This window comes from Nilaparvata lugens, chromosome 2 (assembly GCF_014356525.2).
Source record: "Nilaparvata lugens isolate BPH chromosome 2, ASM1435652v1, whole genome shotgun sequence".
Lineage (NCBI taxonomy): Eukaryota > Metazoa > Arthropoda > Insecta > Hemiptera > Delphacidae > Nilaparvata > Nilaparvata lugens.
The window spans coordinates 78,356,932-78,375,858 of NC_052505.1; the positions used below are offsets into that span (position 1 = coordinate 78,356,932).

Here is an 18,927-nt window from a genome sequence, read left to right on the forward strand (position 1 = left end):
AACAATATTTTTTCTGGCAGTTGGCAAAATTGTCGAGCAGCTGTTAAGTTTTGTTTGGTTGGTACTACCTAAAAATTATGAATAACCAGCTTGCAGCTTGAATGGTTTCCTTCTAGAATGTGATGGATTTTTCGATTTCATTCTGTAAAATTTCTGATTGATAGAATCATTTTTCTAAGACTGTTTAGAATAATTTGCGGTTATATCTCCAAGAATAATTTGTTTTCTCCAACTAGATATCAAATAACATTATAGATAAATAGTTGTATATACTTATTACTGAAATTTATAGTCAAGAAATTTAGAATGGAAACTCATCAAACTATTGAATTGCCGCATGTAGATGAATCGAATGTAATAAGTGATTCAGAAAGTCCAAAAACACGAGTTTTACAACTTCTCGATCAAGTAGAATCAATTGTGGAAAAGTTACGTCGTGATGCATTAAAAATGGAAGAAGATCGTGACAGTGTTTTCACAACATTGGATACGATCAGAAATTCTGATATGTTGGCTGAACTTTCTGATAGTAAGTATTACTTTGACTTTCCATTTATTAGATATGAATTTCTGTTAATCTTTAGCTTAAATTTCAGAATTTATTTCAAATTAATCAGATTACATTCTATAGTCTTAGTTCTTTCTATCACAAGCGTCAAACTCAAAAATAATGATTTCATATCTTACAAACTCCTAACCTTTATCAAAATTAGATATAAGTTATAATATTTAATTTCATAACATTAACTTGAACAACACAGAAAATGCCATGAATAAAAACCTACAAGTAAATTAAAGACATTGACCGTCAAATGTCACAATACCGTAATAATAAAATGATAATTCAACCAAGCTGCTCTCCAATATAAAAACTGTACAAGTTGCTGTTCCTTGCAGTATATTTTGTAGTATCTATTGCTATGACAATGACATCCTCTTCTTGTAAATTTTAATGGAAGTTTTTAAATTAGGCTATTTATATCAATTGTTTTTCTTGAGTTTTATATATTATTTTATATCAATAAGTTTTAATAACAAGTGAAGCTATCATTTGAATTTACTCCAAGTTTTAACTATAATAGAGTATAATTTAAACGACTATTAATAATTTGTTATTTTTACTATCCCTATCAGATATAAATGTAGCATATGGCAGTAATAATGTGCAAGGTACGTGTTAATCTGTTTTTGAAACTAATGGTAATAATACCAATCTTGATTCAATATTTTAAGATTGTCTTTGCTTCTCAATTACATCGTTGACATGAATAAGGCCCTTAAAATCTATATAAGATTATAATTATGAGCCATATTGATTGCCCAGATCTTAAAATTAATCAAATTTTAGTTTTGAATTGACAAAGCCAAACCGTAGTCTGGTAGTCATGATTAATATAAAACAATAATTTACTGTAAAGTACCAGTATGTCATCACATGAACATAAAAAATAAAAATATTTTATTTAGTAATACAGAAGTATTAATCTTTACCAGCATGTTCACAAACTTCATTTGAAGCGCACTCTTAAAACGTTTCCCCTCTCAAAACCTTTTAATACCGAAGTATTAATCTTGCCCAACATGTTCACATCTAAAGATGCATGTTTACAAGCTTCATTTGAAGCGCCCTCTTGTAACTTTGTCCCTCCTAAACCCTTCTTAACACCCTATTACCCTTGAAACTGCACCGGCACCCTGTTGTAAATTTTCAGGTAAGCAACTGTGGCACCTCGCCAGTCTGGCCTGAGATAGATCAATTTCGGCCCATATTCTGTTGGTTTAGTGGTGGTCGTTGCTGCAAATGCCAATTTGGTTTATAAAAATAATAAGATTCCATTAGGCCCTGTTTCATTATTGATATCTTAATGAAATCACTATCCTGAGAAGAACCTTCAAGTATCTTAACAAAATTTCAGTTGAACCTAATAATTTATAAGCTTTTAGAAGAAGTAAAAAGCATATCTTTCAGAATCGTTTCATCGTTTAGAATTACACAACTTACAGGAAAGTATCACAGGCTTACGCCCAAAACTGTCCCAATTCTAATTTTTACAACAGCTCACATGTAGCTAGGTTATGTGTCACTTCAACATTCTTCAATTCCACTTAATTTACAATTCAAAACACACAGAATGAATATCTACGTTCTATGCTCTCGTGTCTCTTGCTAATTGAAATACAGTATTAAGATAAATTACACTTCCATACAGTATGAGAGATCTTTAAAGTTGATGTGCATGAGAAACCTTCTTATTTCAGCTTTCATTGTTGTTCATGAAATTCAGTAAACTGCATCAATGACCAGTTGTCAAACAAGAAACATGACCTCTCACATTGCGCATCAGATGCGCAATGATGTCAGTGACTCTTGACAGTCTATTGCAGTTGCAGACCATGTCAACCACTACCTCCGTAAACAAAGCCATAGTGCATTCTGGTGACGTCAGCACGGGTAGGGCTCCTACACCAATAAAAATTTGTTGATTTCAGCTGATCTATATCAGCTAGTGTTTTTATTAGTGTAGGAGCTCTACCTGTAGGAGCCTTACCATCAACCACCTGGCATGCACTATGGATTTGTTTACGGAGGTAGTGTGTCAACATGCTGCTCCCATGTCAACGTGGCATCCATAATCAAATCCAAGCAGCTTTACACTGCGATCCCCAAAGATTGGTGGATTCCACCTTAGAGTGCCGAGTAGATTTTGTGTCGTTCCTCTCGTTCAACGCAAGTTTGCTCGCCCGGAACCAATTACTGGCAACCTCCAATAGTTGGGTAGACCTGTGTATTACCACATCCACATCTCTATCCCTGGCAACTAGGGTTGTGTCATCTGCAAGTAGAAGAAAACTTACATCCAGCCTGAGGTCGTTGATGAAGATGAGGGAGAGGAGAGGTCCCGGGATAGAACCCTGAGGCTCGCTTCATTGTTGTTCATGTGTTCATAGTCCACACTCTCGCCAAGTCGCTTAGCAGCTTGGCCACATTGGCCTTGCCATCCACACTGCAATTTGATCATTTGTGGATGCTCGGCTGGCCACTCGCCTTTGCTTGGCTGGCCTTGGCTCGCCTCGTCTCGACAAATATCGGAGCTAGGGCGATTGAAGGCAAACGCTGGCAAAGCAGTCGCTCTTGTCGACGTTTTTTTGCATGCACTTGGCTGCGGCATGAGGACTTCATTTAGACTGCTTTTTTTATCAAGCTAGTATCTTAAATGAATCCTCATACTTTCAAACCAAAGTCTAGTTTCATCTGAGGACTAAGTTTGTTTCCTAACAAATTCCCAATATCTGGGCACCGAGCTTCGCTCGTTATTTTTATTTCTTGATAAACAGAACACAATTCTTTGAAATGATCGTGTTTATATTTTACGTCAGCTTATGAATTTCGGGGATGAGATATTTTGATTTTCCACAGACGCACTTTTTTATTATCCACAGACGACGAAAGTCTCAGCTGTTTTTCCAAGGATGAATTATCATTTTAATGTCGTTCAGCGAGTTTTCCCAGGGATGAGACCTAGTGCAATCGAATTTTTATATCTTAAACCTACTATGTTCCAAATTTCGTGAAAATCGTTAGAGATCGTTTTCGAGATCTGTTGGACATAAATAACCAAATATAATAGAGAAGTTTTCGAGATCTGTTAGACATAAATAACCAAATATAGAAATATATACAGATATACAGAAATTGCTCGCTTAATATAATAGGATTGTCACAGTTACCTACTGAAGTCGCAGTTACGGGTTACCTGCTATTGAACTAAACTGTTTCCAACTCATTCTTACTGACTACTGGTCTGTCAACTTTCCTCCTTCACATTCTTTGAATTAATCAGTTGTTTTTTTTCAGACGACCACGAGGACATCCTGCGATATGCTGAAAGGATTGGAAACAGGTGTATGACCATTGAAGTGAATGTGCGAACAAACAGGGACCAAATACAGGAAGAGGCGCTGCACCAAGTGAATCACCTCATTGACGGACTGGTGGTTGGTCTGAAGGCGGACCCCAGTGGGATGAAGACCAAATGCCTGTCCTACATGTCAGCCTGTACGTCCTACCAGTCTGACGGAATAACAGACAAAATGTTCGAGACTGCAATTCTAGGCTGCACTCTTGATGACCAGAAACGCATTAAAAAGCGGCTGAGTGGCCTGCTCGAGTACATTAATCGTGGACATTTTTTCCCAGCGCCTGAAGATAAAATGTTTTAAGAATATGTTGCTTCCATGTAAGCTGCTTTCATGCGATTATTCATTATTATATTCTCTATGAATGCAGAGACTGTAAATTTGAATGGGGTTCTTTAAGCATTATTGAAAAGAATTCAAATCTTGTTTTTCAAATTTGTTTGATATCAACTGTAGATTATTGAGCAAATTCTAGGTTGTTTAAAAAATATGATTTCTTGTTCTTCATCGATTTTGTTCATAGTTAAGTTTACTTCGCTTCAAATGGTGTCTGTAATTAACCTTATATGATTGTGGCATTATTGTAAAATATAAGAAATTTTATACAAATTTAGACATCTTATTGAAAAACATAATATTTTTATCAGTTCTTCACTACCAATTGGAAGAAATTTGATAAAATCGTTTGATTGAAATAAAGAATCTTGTTACTCGATAAATTATTTTTTGGATAATTTTTTCCAAACTCTGGATCTGATAACTCGAACGCCAAGTTTTATAGCTTATCCTTTTCATTCTTTTCATATTCATAATTCATTTTTATCTATCTGACAGACGATTATGTTGCATTTAAATTAAATTTATAGCATTTATAATCAACTGATCTTAAAGTTGTAATGAAATACATGAAATGTATTGAAATTGTTCAAATAAGACTTGAGTTCTATAGTTGAAAATAATTGGCTAGGGTTGTCTAGCCTTGCTATTCCTAGCAAGTCTAAATTCGGTATGTTGGACATTATTTGTTTCGTACCTATTTTTCTCTACCTTCTCGCTTTCTTTTACTTGAGCCGTTACATTAAAATACTTTCCTGATCATGTGTTGAGAAAATAAATAATTTTATCTTGGGGATTTCCTGCAATAATTGTACATCTCTTTATAAATGAGATCTGTATTTGTTATGTCCATAAACTTATGAAAGCATTCGATTTTTAAATCTGCCCATTGCACTTGTCTTGCCATCTTTCTCCCTCGTACTTATTATTGATATATCTATTTTTAATTGATTTGTGTATATGAGAATTTTGATCTGAAATGTAATTCTGTTAGTCGATTCCCTTTTTGAAGAAGTCCTGGCTTTATTTTCCAATAAAAAATTATTTATGCTTTATTTAATTCCTGATCAATTGAAAATTCTTTGGTTAGTCGATATTTGACTTATCGATGTCTCACTTGAATAGAATGCATAATTACAGTATGAATAGAATTGTTATCACAAAGTATTTATTACTTCCTTATTCGAATATTATACATTAACCCATCCATTGCATTCCAAATATTCATATCATTTCTTCTTAAATAGGTTACGGTAGTCATTCTAATTGAGTGATCGGTTAAACGAATATACAAAATTTAATTGGAGTTTTACTTGGAAATGACAGATATTTGTTAAATAGTAATGTACTGTTTTAGTATTATGTGTGAAAATGTACATTTATTATTACGAGAATAAGTCTGAAAATGATGATACAGAGGATTGATGTTGTAGTTAATGTAGATTTTAATATTGTCTCAAACTGATTCTACTATTAGATGTGTTAATTGATTACAGTATAAAATTTAATGGTTTTCCTTCAAAGGAAAGTAATTTGAATGATCGTAAGTCTTAGAAATATCTGAAAATTTCCCATTACTGAATTATCCAAGAGTAATTTGATAAAATGAAGTGTAATTCACCCAGTGAAACAATATAACGGTTATAAACACCGGTTTGATAAATTACTAAAACACGCCTGTTTTATTTAAACAATCAATATAAATTTGAAATCAAAAACTATATTTTATAATTTTTTAATCTTTGATTTCAATATTGTAAACTACAGCTTATGCATTGAAATCTCTGTTTATCACGCATGTACTGTTTTTGCTTGAGATTTGTCCATACAAAATTTCATGAATTGCTTTGAAAAAATCGTATATCAAATGCACTTGAAAACTATTCGTAATTTCACCAAATATATAAAGCTGATATTCATCATAGTTAATTTTTAAGTATGAATCATGTGCATGTGATTCATATATCATTGTGTATTATACTGTATTGTTCAATAAATTTTACAAAAATTCTAATTCTTTTCAATATGTTTTCACTATCCTATATCTACATAAGTTTCAATTGTAAATTTCCTAGAATTTCAATGAATCATTGGAATGTAACAAATGACAGCTATTCTGCTAATAATTTCTTTATTATTAGAAGTGAATGAAGTTTTCGTTTTGAAAATGTAGGTTGATTATTATCAGCCAAATACAACACTGGCGTCTTGTATCTCCAACTTTTGTCTAAGAAGTTTATTCTCTTCGATTCGGAAGTGAACTCTATATTTATTTAGTTCGTAGAATAAGCATACAAGAATAGAATGTTTGTCGTCATGTTAACGATTGAGAGCAGAATTTTGAACCGTTGCAGCTGCGTTTGAATTCTAGCACCATCTGTTTGCAAGTGTGTAACTTCTTGAAGTAAAGATTGAAAATGTATAAATATGGGTTTAAACGGCCAGACTCAAGGCATAGCTTGAATGGCTAACATAAATACTTGGTTGACCGGTGTAAAATAACAGTCAAAACCATAGGGCACACCGTGGCCTATCCCGTGAAAAATCTACTAAAACTAGAGTAAGCATCTCTATGGTCAATGCAGGAACGTACTTCCAAGTTCATTTAATTACTTTCTCAAAGTTTGAATGGAGATTAGAAAAACTAGGTGTAAATTATAGTAGTACTACAATAGTCTATACAAAATTAGTTCCGACTTGGATGGATATGCGGAGCAGACAAATGGAGGTAGATGAGCCAATTACAGTGATGAATAGTCATAGATAGAAGCGCAGTTGCCAATCTGTCGATTAGAGTCAGAAGAAACTTCGTATCATGAGCACTTGAACACTCACTGGAGACTATACTCCGTGCAAATCTTCTTCAGACTTTGAGGAATTTGCGGCGCAGAGAAATGAAGGGATATCAGCCATTTGCAGTGATGGATTGAGTCATAGCATAGAGAAACAATAGCGTAAGTAGATATCCCATGGTATAGGTAGTTTATGTCGCAACTTTTACTGTTATCTCAAGCCAATTACTGTCGATTATTGTAGATTTTTACTGTTTTGGCCGGGTGATAGTGTACACAGTATGATAGACTACCAGCGTCGCACAGCTTCACGGGAAAGAACTACGTGGACTATCAGCTTGAGATAACAGTAAGCAAGTATTCTGTCAGGTGGAAGGGAAATTTTTTTATTGCCTATTGTTTTTTTTTTTAATGTTTCCCTTTGCAAGTTTAATACGAGTAATATGATTAATTCAGTAGCCTATGGCAAGATCAGGTGAGGACGTTTTGTTAATCACTGGAAGCTATAAAATGATTTTGATATAATTTATATGTAGGATAAACTACAGTAACTATATAACCATGGTTATAGTTACTGTAGGATAAACTCGATCTGGCCACTAACTATCCATTTCGCAGTAGCTATCTATCCATTTGAGATTGGTACTCTGCATGCACCACGGAATCTCCATTGCTTGTCAAAAGTGAAGAGTATTATTGATACAGTATCATTAGAAGAAAAAAATTGAACTCTGAAGACAATGAAAGTTTTGCAGTCCCTCTAGACTCTAGAACAATCTATATAAATAAAACTCGAGCCTCAAATTTTGACATTCAATAAATTTTTTATGCGCGCACCGAATTTGATGTTTTTTTTTTAGTTGTGTTCGTTATGTTCAGGACCAGGTTTATGGCCTATCAACATTATAATACGGCTTCAAAACTCTTTCCTACGGTCCTTCAAAGTTTACATGTAGTCCTTAATATCGGGGACCGAGCTTCGCTCTGGAGTACAAAAGCATAAAAAAATTATTATGAAAGAAGAAATTGTAATAACATTCATACAGAAATGTTCTATTTAATCACAGTAAATTGAGATTAATTCCTAGAGGAATGCAAAAATTTCCCTCACAAAGGCCCAGTTGAACAAAAGCCGGTTAAATTTTAATCCTGATTAACTTCACGTGAATCAAATCAGAGAAGACCATTTCAAAAAGATGGATCTACTGGAATTAATCAGGATTGAAAATAACCCGGCTTTTTTGCAACCGGCACTAAGTACCTGATTGAATGATTACAAAAGTTCAACAGCTAAGTCATAATTTTGACACAGTCCCACACACATGAACTCGCTCACTCACTTCCATCACCAACATTCGACGAAATAATTATTATCAGCTGTTTTTCCAAAGATGAATAATAATTATCCTTTTAATGTCCTTCAGCGAGTTTTCCCAGGGATGAGACCTAGTTCAATAGAATATTTATATTATAAACCTACTATGTTCTGAATTTCGTGACAATCATTAGAGCCGTTTTCGAGATCCGGTGAAATACAAACTTATAAACAGAAGTTGATCGTCTAATATAGTATAGGATGGGAGAAGATTTTGTGAGCTGGTCACACACAGAAATAAAAATCAGCTGTTACTAGTAGTTCTGTGAACAGTATACCTCGCGCTCAGTGAGTTACATTGACCTGTTGTTATGTTTTCTCAAAAATTAATAGATAATTTATCAATTAAAAATGTCTAGAAAAAATCCTAAATAAACATAGAGCTTTCTGTCCTATATCGTACCGTGACGTGTCGTCCCCGGAATGTGAGTGTGAGCGCTGTTATCAGGTCTGGCTGCAACTGTCTACAACGTTGATGGAAAGATACAATTTTCAAGATGTTCGATGTTTTTGAACGAGTAGTATTATAGTAAACTGTCTACTAACGTTAATGGAAAGATACATTTTCAAGATGTTCGATGTTTTTGAACGGGTAGTATTATAGTCCACTAGACAGCTGATTTATGATGAATAATTCTATAGTCTGATTTTTACGGTAATATTGGCGTATGAAGGAGGCTCCTTTTTCCTTTAATATTATCCTTGAAATGCAAAATTTCCAAAAACCTTGTATATACGTCGACGCGCAATTTAAAAAGGAACATACCTGTCAAATTTCATGAAAATCTATTACCGCGTTTCGCCGTAAATGCGCAACATAAAAACATATAAACATTTAAACATTAAGAGAAATGCCAAACCGTCGACTTGAATCTTAGACCTCACTTCGCTCGGTCAATAATCATTGCGTCATACAACAGCCGTCGGTAGATAGTAGACAAGGGTGTGTGCTGCTATTTATAACCGCTCATGTACATATTTTATTCTAAACGCCCCGACTAAAAACAAAATGACAGTTCTATGTGTAACCATCCAGCAGTGCGGCCTCAGGTTAAAGACATGCTCTAAAGACATTGCTTTGTTTCGAATAATTGTGCTATCTACGGTATTCAGAATTAATTGATTTTTAGTAAACTATATATTTTGCAATTGGAAAATTATATAAATAAAATGCCGCATCGCGCCTCCTCAGGTGTGCATCCAGCTAAAGTTTGTCATGAGATGCATTAACTATTTGGCGGTATGAATTTCGCCGGGCCAGCTAGTCACTAATAAATTTAAATCCATATACCAATTGATTGAAGGTTTTATTTACAGCAAAACTTTTTGCTAAATTGATTGATCACTTTCAAATAGTACTTAAATTACGACATAGCAGTCTGATTTAAGTCGTAATTCAAGTAGGAACACTTTTAAAGTGATCATTAAGAAGCAATTCATAATGGATAGAAAAAAGTACATTGAAAAGTAAATTGATTGAGTTTATAAAATTCTATAAAAATGTTTTATTCAATTTAAATACAAGATCGAAACAAATTTACAAAATCACAATTTTTCAAATGACTTAAACAAATGTTACACTATACATCATCAAGTCTGCATTTTCAGAAACAATAGACAATTCTTATAGATTGCTTACAAGTAATACAAAACTACTTTAGGACTCCAAACTGTATATTATTACAGTTCTACAACATACCTCTGCCAAAATTTAAAAATATCAACAGAATTTTCAACAATGTTATAAAAGATGGAAGGACGTTTGTCTTAATTACTATACCTAAAATTAAGTTAATTCTAAAACATTTATGTTCTCTCACGTTGTCGCTTCGGTTTATGTTCAATAACAACTCCTAACTTCTAGATATTATTGTCGAGTTTATAAAAATGATTCTAATAATGAGCAATAGAATATCATAAGATACGGCAGGCGTTTCTGAAAACATTCTTTTTCTTTCTGGTTTTCAGTTTGCCTGACCTTAAGACAATGGTGCCGTTTGTGTGATTCGATTTTTGGTTATGCTGCATAGGTCCAAAGGCACCTGTCAACACACAAAACAAAATAAACCATGAATATTTCTTCAAAATACCTCAAACTTAATTTCTAAGCAAAATACGTTCTATACTTGAAATGAACTATAGTTCGTGCAAATTTACTTCAGACTTGGAAGAATATGCAGCGCAGAGAAATTGAGGGAGATCAGCCAATTTTCTGTACAGAGTATAAGTTGAGACTTGGGCATCTAAAAACCAAATATTCTTTTCTTCAGGTCAAAGTAATATAGCTGTCCTAATTAACTTGATTCAGACTGACTATAAAGAGGGCTTAAAAACAAGTGTTTTTTTACAGTTAATCCAATTTTTTATTTTCACAAACAGAATTGCATTGACAAAAGTAATTTCATTTGGATACAATTTGTACGTACAATCTGAATTCAAAGTTATTGTTTGCATTGCTTGTAATGAACACTTCATTCATCCATACAATTATGAAAATTATAAGTAAAATAATAGCTGTAGATGATAAATTATAATTAACTTGATACATCCTATAAGAGGGCTTAGAAACAAGTTGAGTATTGGAAGCCTAGCTTGAAATATTGCAAGAAGTGAGTCAGAAATTGAATTTGATCATTCATTCTCTAACAATCTATCAAAGGTGGAAAACATTCTCACTTTAGGGCCGGTTTCCGAGCTCGGGATTTAGCTAAGTTCTAGACTTTAAACAGCTGGAGTCAGAAAATTGGCTTTCCAAAACGGGGCGTAGTCGCAGCTTTTAGAACAGTAGTCGTAGTTTTTATTTTCTCATTTCTATAATATTGGAAACGTTTTTCCTTGACGGAATTAGACATTCCTAAATAATTAAAAATAGCCGAAACTTTACACTATTTTCTCTTTATTTTATTTTGTGTTCAATTTTCTAGTTTTTCGAAATTTAATTCAAACGTGACTATGACAATGACTGCGACTACGCCCCGTTTTGGAAAACCAATTTTCTGACTCCAGCTGTTTAAAGTCTAGGACTTGGCTAAATACCGAGCTCGGAAACCAGCCCTAAGACGTTTTATGGAAGAAATCTAAATTAGATCAAGTGAATAAAAGCTAGCAATTGCTAGTTCTAAGTATAATTTTTAGGAGAATGCTAGTTCCAAGTATAATTTTTAGGCAAATGCTAGGATTCAAGGCAGCTTTATAATGTTATTTGTGATTTTATAGCTAGAACCAATGACTAGTTGCTACAGTGAGGTCCACGTTATAATGGCAGTGGATAAAGATAGAAGAATAGCGATGCCGATTCTCTCCATTAATTAATTATATTTCTACACTGTCGAAAATATAATTGATATCGTTGTGGACCTAGAAAAGGATGGTACAACCGGCTTTGTCGAATGATAGACAAGGATAGCAAAACCAAAGTTGATCAAATACTGTCATCATAACGTGGACCTCACTATAGTCAATATATTCTAGTTTTTATTCAATCGTCGATCTATTGTATTGTTCATTCTAATAGGCATCCCTACACAATAAATATGATATTCAAGATGATACATCTAAATTAATACGTAGAGCCACTTACTGATTGTCAATGGATGTATTCCATTGGAGGCAATATCATATTCCTCTTCTTGATGCCGCAATTCGGCGAGGCATCGCGACGCCAGGTGTCTAAACACTGTGTTCACATTGACGTCTTCTTTCACGGACGTCCTCAGTAACCGGCAGCCTAGAGCTCTTGACAACAGATCGGCCTCCTCACTGAAACACAACGTTTTACTGTGAGTAACGCAACAAAAATCTAGTTATATCAATTTTAGTATGATCGCAAATTATAAAATATGTACCGCTTTCTCCAAATTTGTTTCAGCAAATTAAACCGGTTAAATCAATGTATGGTCGCATTTATTATAATGTGATTCAATTCAGTTAGCTGAAGGTTTAAACTAGAATTCAACTTTTTTGGAGAAAGTGGCCCAAAGTGTAGGCTACTACAGTATTGCTACTGAAACAATGTAAATTAAAATAGGCCTATGAGATTTTCAAAGATTTTTTTGTAAACCTAACTCCATGGATCGAACATAAACTATGAATATTTTAGAAGATAGGAGATTCTATTTTTTGGACATTTTATTAATTTATAAAAATTTGGGAATGGAATAGATTTGGGCCAAGCCTGTTGTTCCTTCCTAATCATATTGATATGATTTGTGGTTCTGTCCACGAATAAATAAATAAATTCATCACACAATCCAAAATCTTCTAGAGGTCCCGGGTTCGATCCCAGATATGACCAAAAGTTTTTAGCCAGGTCACTCCCGTCATAGAGAAAAGATAGCATAAGAAGATATCCCATGATATAGGGAGTTACTTTATGTCCCAAATTACACAAACTCAAATGTTAACTCAAGCCATTAGTCTTATTATTTCTTTTCTGTGAAGCTATGCGACTCTGGTAGTCTCTCTTACTGTGCCGTTCTTAAACTCTCACCCGGCCAAAACAGTAATAATAGACAGTAATCGGATTGAATGAACAAAAACTCGGCTAAGAATTTTGAACATAAACGACCTATACCACGAGATATCTTCTTAAGCTACTTTTTCTCTATGCTCCCGTGTCATTGGTTGGACACACTAAAGCGGTCCCGGCTGAAGAATAATAGTCGTGAGGTGCATTAACTGTTTAACATTTTATCAGGTGAGGTGGAACTCCCGTTAGAGATCCCTCACCATAGAAAGGTCTTACAATTATTATGCAAAATCTTAAATTCTACAGAAGCTTAATAAAATGGGAGCACTCATTAAAGTTACGATCTGAGCTGAAAATTAGAGATCTATTCATTTCCATACAGAACTCCCTAAATCAATAATTATTATTAATTAATGACAAGCTATTATGATGAACTTGAGAAATCAATGTTTTCATCTTGTCTGATCTCAATCATTCTTATTAGAACAATAATCATACTTCTTTTCAATCTAATAAAATGTGGCTAGAGATTATGATGTCGTTTAGACATCACTTAGACTCACTTATAGTTCATTATGATGAACTTGAGAAATCAATGTTTTCATCTTGTCTGATCTCATTAATTTTTTTAAAAACAATAATCATACTTCTTTTCAATCTAATAAAATGTGGCTAGAGATTATGATGTCGTTTAGACATCACTTAGACTCACTTATAGTTCATTATGATGACTTTGAGAAATCAATGTTTTCATCTTGTCTGATCTCAATCATTCTTATTAGAACAATAATCATACTTCTTTTCAATCTAATAAAATGTGGCTAGAGATTATGATGTCGTTTAGACATCACTTAGACTCACTTATAGTTCATTATGATGAACTTGAGAAATCAATGTTTTCATCTTGTCTGATCTCAATCATTCTTATTAGAACAATAATCATACTTCTTTTCAATCTAATAAAATGTGGCTAGAGATTATGATGTCGTTTAGACATCACTTAGACTCACTTATAGTTCATTATGATGAACTTGAGAAATCAATGTTTTCATCTTGTCTGATCTCAATCATTCTTATTAGAACAATAATCATACTTCTTTTCAAGATGATACATCTAAATTAATACGTTGAGCCACTTACTGATTGTCAATGGATGTATTCCATTGGAGGCAATATCATATTCCTCTTCTTGATGCCGCAATTCGGCGAGGCACCGCGACGCCAGGTGTCTGAACACTGTGTTCACATTGACATCTTCTTTCACGGACGTCCTCAGTAACCGGCAGCCTAGAGCTCTTGACAACAGATCGGCCTCCTCACTGAAACACAACGTTTTACTGTGAGTAACGCAGCAAAAATCTATTTATATCAATTTTAGTATGATTGCAAATTATAAAATAATTATGTGTAGCTTTCTCCAAATTTGTTTCAGCAAATTAAACCCGTTAAATCGATGTATGGTCGCATTTTTATTATAATGTGATTCAATTGAGTTGGCTGATGGTTTAAACTAGAATTCAACTTTTTTGGAGAAAGTGGCCCAAAATGTAGGCTACTACTGTATTGCTACTGAAACAATGTGAATTAAAATAGGTCTATGTTATTTTCAAAGACTTTTCTGTAAACCTAACTCCATGGATCGAACATAAACTATGAATATTTTAGAAGATAAGAGATTCTATCACACAATCCAAAATCTTCTAGAGGTCCCGGGTTCGATCCCAGATATGACCAAAAGTTTTTAGCCAGGTCACTCCCGTCATAGAGAAAAGATAGAATAAGAAGATATCCCATGATATAGGGCGTTTATCGTACTTTATGTCTCAAATTGTTAACTCAAGCCATTAGTCTTATTATTTCTTTTCTGTGAAGCTATGTAACTCTGGTAGTCTCTTATACTGTGCCGTTCTAACACTCTCACCCGGCCAAAACAGTGATAATAGTAATCGGATTGAGTAAACAAAAACTCGGCTAAGAATTTGGAACATAAACGACCTATACCACGAGATAACTTCTTAAGCTACTTTTTCTCTATGCTCCCGTGTCATTGGTTAAACACACTACTAGCGTTCCCGGCTAAAGAATAATAGTCGTGAGATGCATTAACTGTTTAACATTTTATCAGGTGAGGTGGAACTCCCGTTAGAGATCCCTCACTATAGAAAGGTCTTACAATTATTATACAAAATCTTAAATTCTACAGAAGCTTAAAAAAATGGGAGCACTCATTAAAGTTACGATCTGAGCTGAATATTAGAGATCTATTCATTTCCATACAGAACTCCCTAAATCAATAATTATTATTAATGACAAGCTATTATGATGAACTTGAGAAATCAATGTTTTCATCTTGTCTGATCTCAATAATTTTTATTAAGACAATAATCATGTTTCTTTTCAATGTAATCAAATTTGGCTAGGAATTTTCATGAAAATAGCCTTCAATAAGGAATAATATACGGAGTGTTTGAAAAAGAACTCCCTACTTTTGATGTGTCATAGAATCTGTAAAAAGTGATATACACTATTCTAGTTTGTGGTGTTTGATTCAGCAACTATCCAAGTTTTGCCCCCCTACAGTTGGCAGACCTGCTTGACATTAAGCCGGTGTCAGAGGGAACGGTTCCTTCAGTTGACACTCACTTTCCAGGAAGGTGGATAGGGAGAGCTCGCCCAATTGCTTGGCCACCAAGGAGCCCGGACTAAATCCCTCAGGACTTTTTCTTTTGGGGACACATGAAAAATGTTGTGTACAGTAAAAAAATCCGAGACATAAACCATTTACGGGGAAGAATCGTCACGGCGGTTGGGACCGTTACGCCTGATATGTTGGTGAATACATGGCGAGAACTTGAATATCGTCTTGGCTTGTGCAGGTCAACAAATGGACCCCATGTTGAAGTGTACTGATGTTGAACAAAACTTGAAGATTCTCTCTTTCATTTTATGTACCTGTTGACGAAGTTTTCCATTAATTTACACATTAAGTTTATACCTGAAACTAGGGAGTTCTTTTTCAAACACCCTATAGTAAATATAAGAACGTCTACTCACGGATCAACCACGCTTTGGTCCATGAGGTCAATCTTGTTTTGAACAAGTACGGTCGGTATTTCTCCACACTCATCTTCAACCTGAAAAAGTAGAAATTGAATTGATAGAAATTATATGATTGACAGAACCAACTGAAATAGAACTTCTTTTATGAATAAATAATTCAATCTTAAAAATAATTTGCATATTTTATTCCATGCAATATAGAGCAAATATAGGGACAAGCATAACTACTATTGGATCAACTTCCTTCGAATTTATTATAGTCGATCACCAGTAGCGTAACTGAGAGCTATTGAGATGGATCTTGAAAATATTGTTTCAAATGAGATATTATAAAAAATATTATTTAAAATTCAAGTTTGAAATTTATTTCTCAACTATTGTCATCGAAACAAATTTCATTATTTATAAAAAATATTTTAAACAGGTATAAATAGTTTTGATTTTAAAACAGGTTTATAAAATTAATTATAAATTTGGAACAGAGTTTGATTTCGTCAAGTCAAATTCATCTTACAAAATAAAAATAAATTATCACAGGACATTAAAAGCAAATCTTCAGAGGCTAATTTGTCTTGAGAAATAAAAAGGAATTCTTGTTTCAAATGAATTTGAAGATAACATGTTTAATACTTGGTCTACTTTTGTTCGCAGTTAATAACAAACAACATTACTCATGGCTCCCACATTAAAAAAGAGAATGATGACCAATTAGTATAATGCATGACCAACTGCTAAGTCTAACTGTTCTGGGTTGGTACTTATGTTCTTTACATTAGAACTTTCCCAAACTCTTACTTCAGATTACTCTAATTTATTGTTTCAGTACTTAGAATTACCCTTGATGATACTGTAATAGATAATGAGACAAACATTCAAGAATCATTATTCTATCATTTTCTAATAGAGTTTTTGAAAAATGAAGCAGTTGGTATTGTTACATTCACAATAATGAAGTCAATAAACAATAGATTGTCACACAGAGAAAGCGTCATTTTTCATGAATTAAAACATCCGATTAACACTCATGTAGGCTAATCATGGTACATAGGCTACTCATTCAATTTGTAATTTGAAAGTTTAAATACAGTATCAGTGTGAAGCTAGCTTTCACCCTTGACATCACCATCTGAATTATATGGTGCATATCAGCCAATTCAATAAGCCAATTCGATATGACATTATTTTCATCTATTTAGGGTTAAAAAATCTCAACACAGAGTTTTGTCATTCATTGGATTTGTTACCAGAATTATGCCAGGATATGATTAATGAATAGGCCTACGTCAAAATATGCCAGACAATGATTTGTGAAAATCATCACATCCTATGTGATATATACAAATCAATCCTGTTTTGGAGAATCGTTTTGAATTAGGGGCTCATCAGGTCCATCAAGATGATTCATGAAATAAATAACATATGTTATCTTTATAAGTTCCTGTAGGTTCAACTAATTGTACATCCAGTTCTCTTCATAAAAATCTCTATTCAGTTTTAACCAACATTAATTTTATATTTTTAATACAAAAATTTTCTTCGAAGAGCTTCACATAACTAGCTGCAATATAATATGACTGAACCCGGTGAGATGAAAACAAATAATTTAGTGAGCAACTGCTTTCACGCTGACCACTGGCTTAGGGCATAACATTTCTTTTTAATTACGGCCAAACAAACATAGTATGGAAAATCATAGACCCTATATATTTTTTATTTTCTGATTGATGTCCACATCACTTGAATGTCCACTTTCTTACTTGGCAATCCAACTTGCTTGTATTCGACAAATAAAAATAAGTTTTGCAAACGTAAAAATGCCAAGTGAGACATGGTAAAGCATTAAATTATTGTTCGAATACCACATTCCAATCTTGAAAAGAGAAATAATCAGTTGTAAGAATTTTATACCTAGGGAATTAAAATTTTTTTAGCGGAAGCAAGTTGAGGAGTATTTACACAATATAGGAAACTATTTCGTGAAGACTAAGATAAATGTCATTAACATCAATAAATAACAATTTTCCATCAATAATCATGCCGATAGAGGGAAATGTAATTACATGTTATGTAATTGGATATTAATAGGAAAGGAAGAACGTTCATGCTTCACGCACTGAGATGTACGGTAATGCCTCTCTCAGAGAAGTTTATTGAACGGAACTGCCCTCTCAGAAGAGTCAAGTTCATACCTCTCCCAGAACTGAATAGAGTGAATGAAGATAAAAGCAGAGACTGAGGAGGAAATAGTGGATAGTAGAAAGTAAATACATCAGAAGTTCAGTGCATGCATATCTCAGAGCAGAGTAGAGATTGAAGATTCAAGTAAAAACTAAAGAGGAATAGTAGAGACTAAGAACAGAGAAAACTTATAAGATTGTTTTATTCTATGATAAAAAGTACAAGGTTGAAGAATAAAGAGTGAAATGAAGAGAAAGAAGCGTGGAAATTAAAGATTGATGAGAAAAAAGTAAGAGAAGAGAGATAAGCACAGACAGTAATCAGTCAAGAGTAAATTTGAGAGACTAAACCTTTATAAATGTACTTTATGTACTTTATAAATTATTAACTTATTACTCTAATATTGTTAAGCTGTATTATTTTTTCTCATAATTTGTAAATATTGTGAATTGGATTGAATAAAATTTGAATTTGAATTTAGTTTCCATGGGCGGAGTGAAAAGTGGGGAGTAAAGATTGAAGAATAAAAAGTGAAAAGAAGAAAGAAAAGAGTGCAGATTAAAGATTGATGAGGGCTGGACGCTAGACATCACTTTGATTGCACCATTGATCACTTAAATCGATATTAAAATAATAATTTTAAATAGATATATAAAAATTTAATTTCCATGAGTGGAGTAAAAAGTAAAGAGAAAGAGTGAAGAGAAGAGAGAAAAGAGTTATTTCAGATTTATTCACAGCTTTACTTCTCATAGTATCGATACTGAAACTCGATATTTTAATATCGACAGTACTGTTGC

At 33.5% G+C, this 18,927-nt stretch overlaps 2 protein-coding genes across 3 annotated transcripts in view; one reads left to right on the top strand and one right to left on the bottom strand.

The window, feature by feature from the left end:
• Window positions 1-75: 75 nt before the first annotated feature.
• LOC111060441 (BAG family molecular chaperone regulator 2) lies at window positions 76-5,833 on the top strand. The gene is made up of 2 exons (XM_022348105.2): window positions 76-529; window positions 3,857-5,833. Exons 1-2 carry the CDS (start codon window positions 307-309, stop codon window positions 4,219-4,221), a joined length of 588 nt encoding a protein of 195 aa, XP_022203797.1. The 5' UTR covers window positions 76-306; the 3' UTR covers window positions 4,222-5,833.
• A 4,064-nt stretch (window positions 5,834-9,897) lies between these two features.
• Window positions 9,898-18,927, bottom strand: part of LOC111060604 (ras-related protein Rab-23-like) — a 94,848-nt gene continuing 85,818 nt past the window's right edge. Inside the window, exons 5-7 of one of the 2 annotated variants that reach the window (XM_039421818.1) lie at window positions 15,944-16,023; window positions 12,002-12,180; window positions 9,898-10,463 (exon numbers count right to left, since the gene is read on the bottom strand). In XM_039421818.1, the coding sequence (XP_039277752.1) occupies window positions 10,336-10,463; window positions 12,002-12,180; window positions 15,944-16,023 (387 nt within the window). In that variant the 3' untranslated portion in view covers window positions 9,898-10,335. Of the gene's footprint in view, window positions 10,464-12,001; window positions 12,181-14,029; window positions 14,209-15,943; window positions 16,024-18,927 lie in introns of both variants that reach the window. The other variant, XM_039421817.1, reaches the window with a different exon arrangement.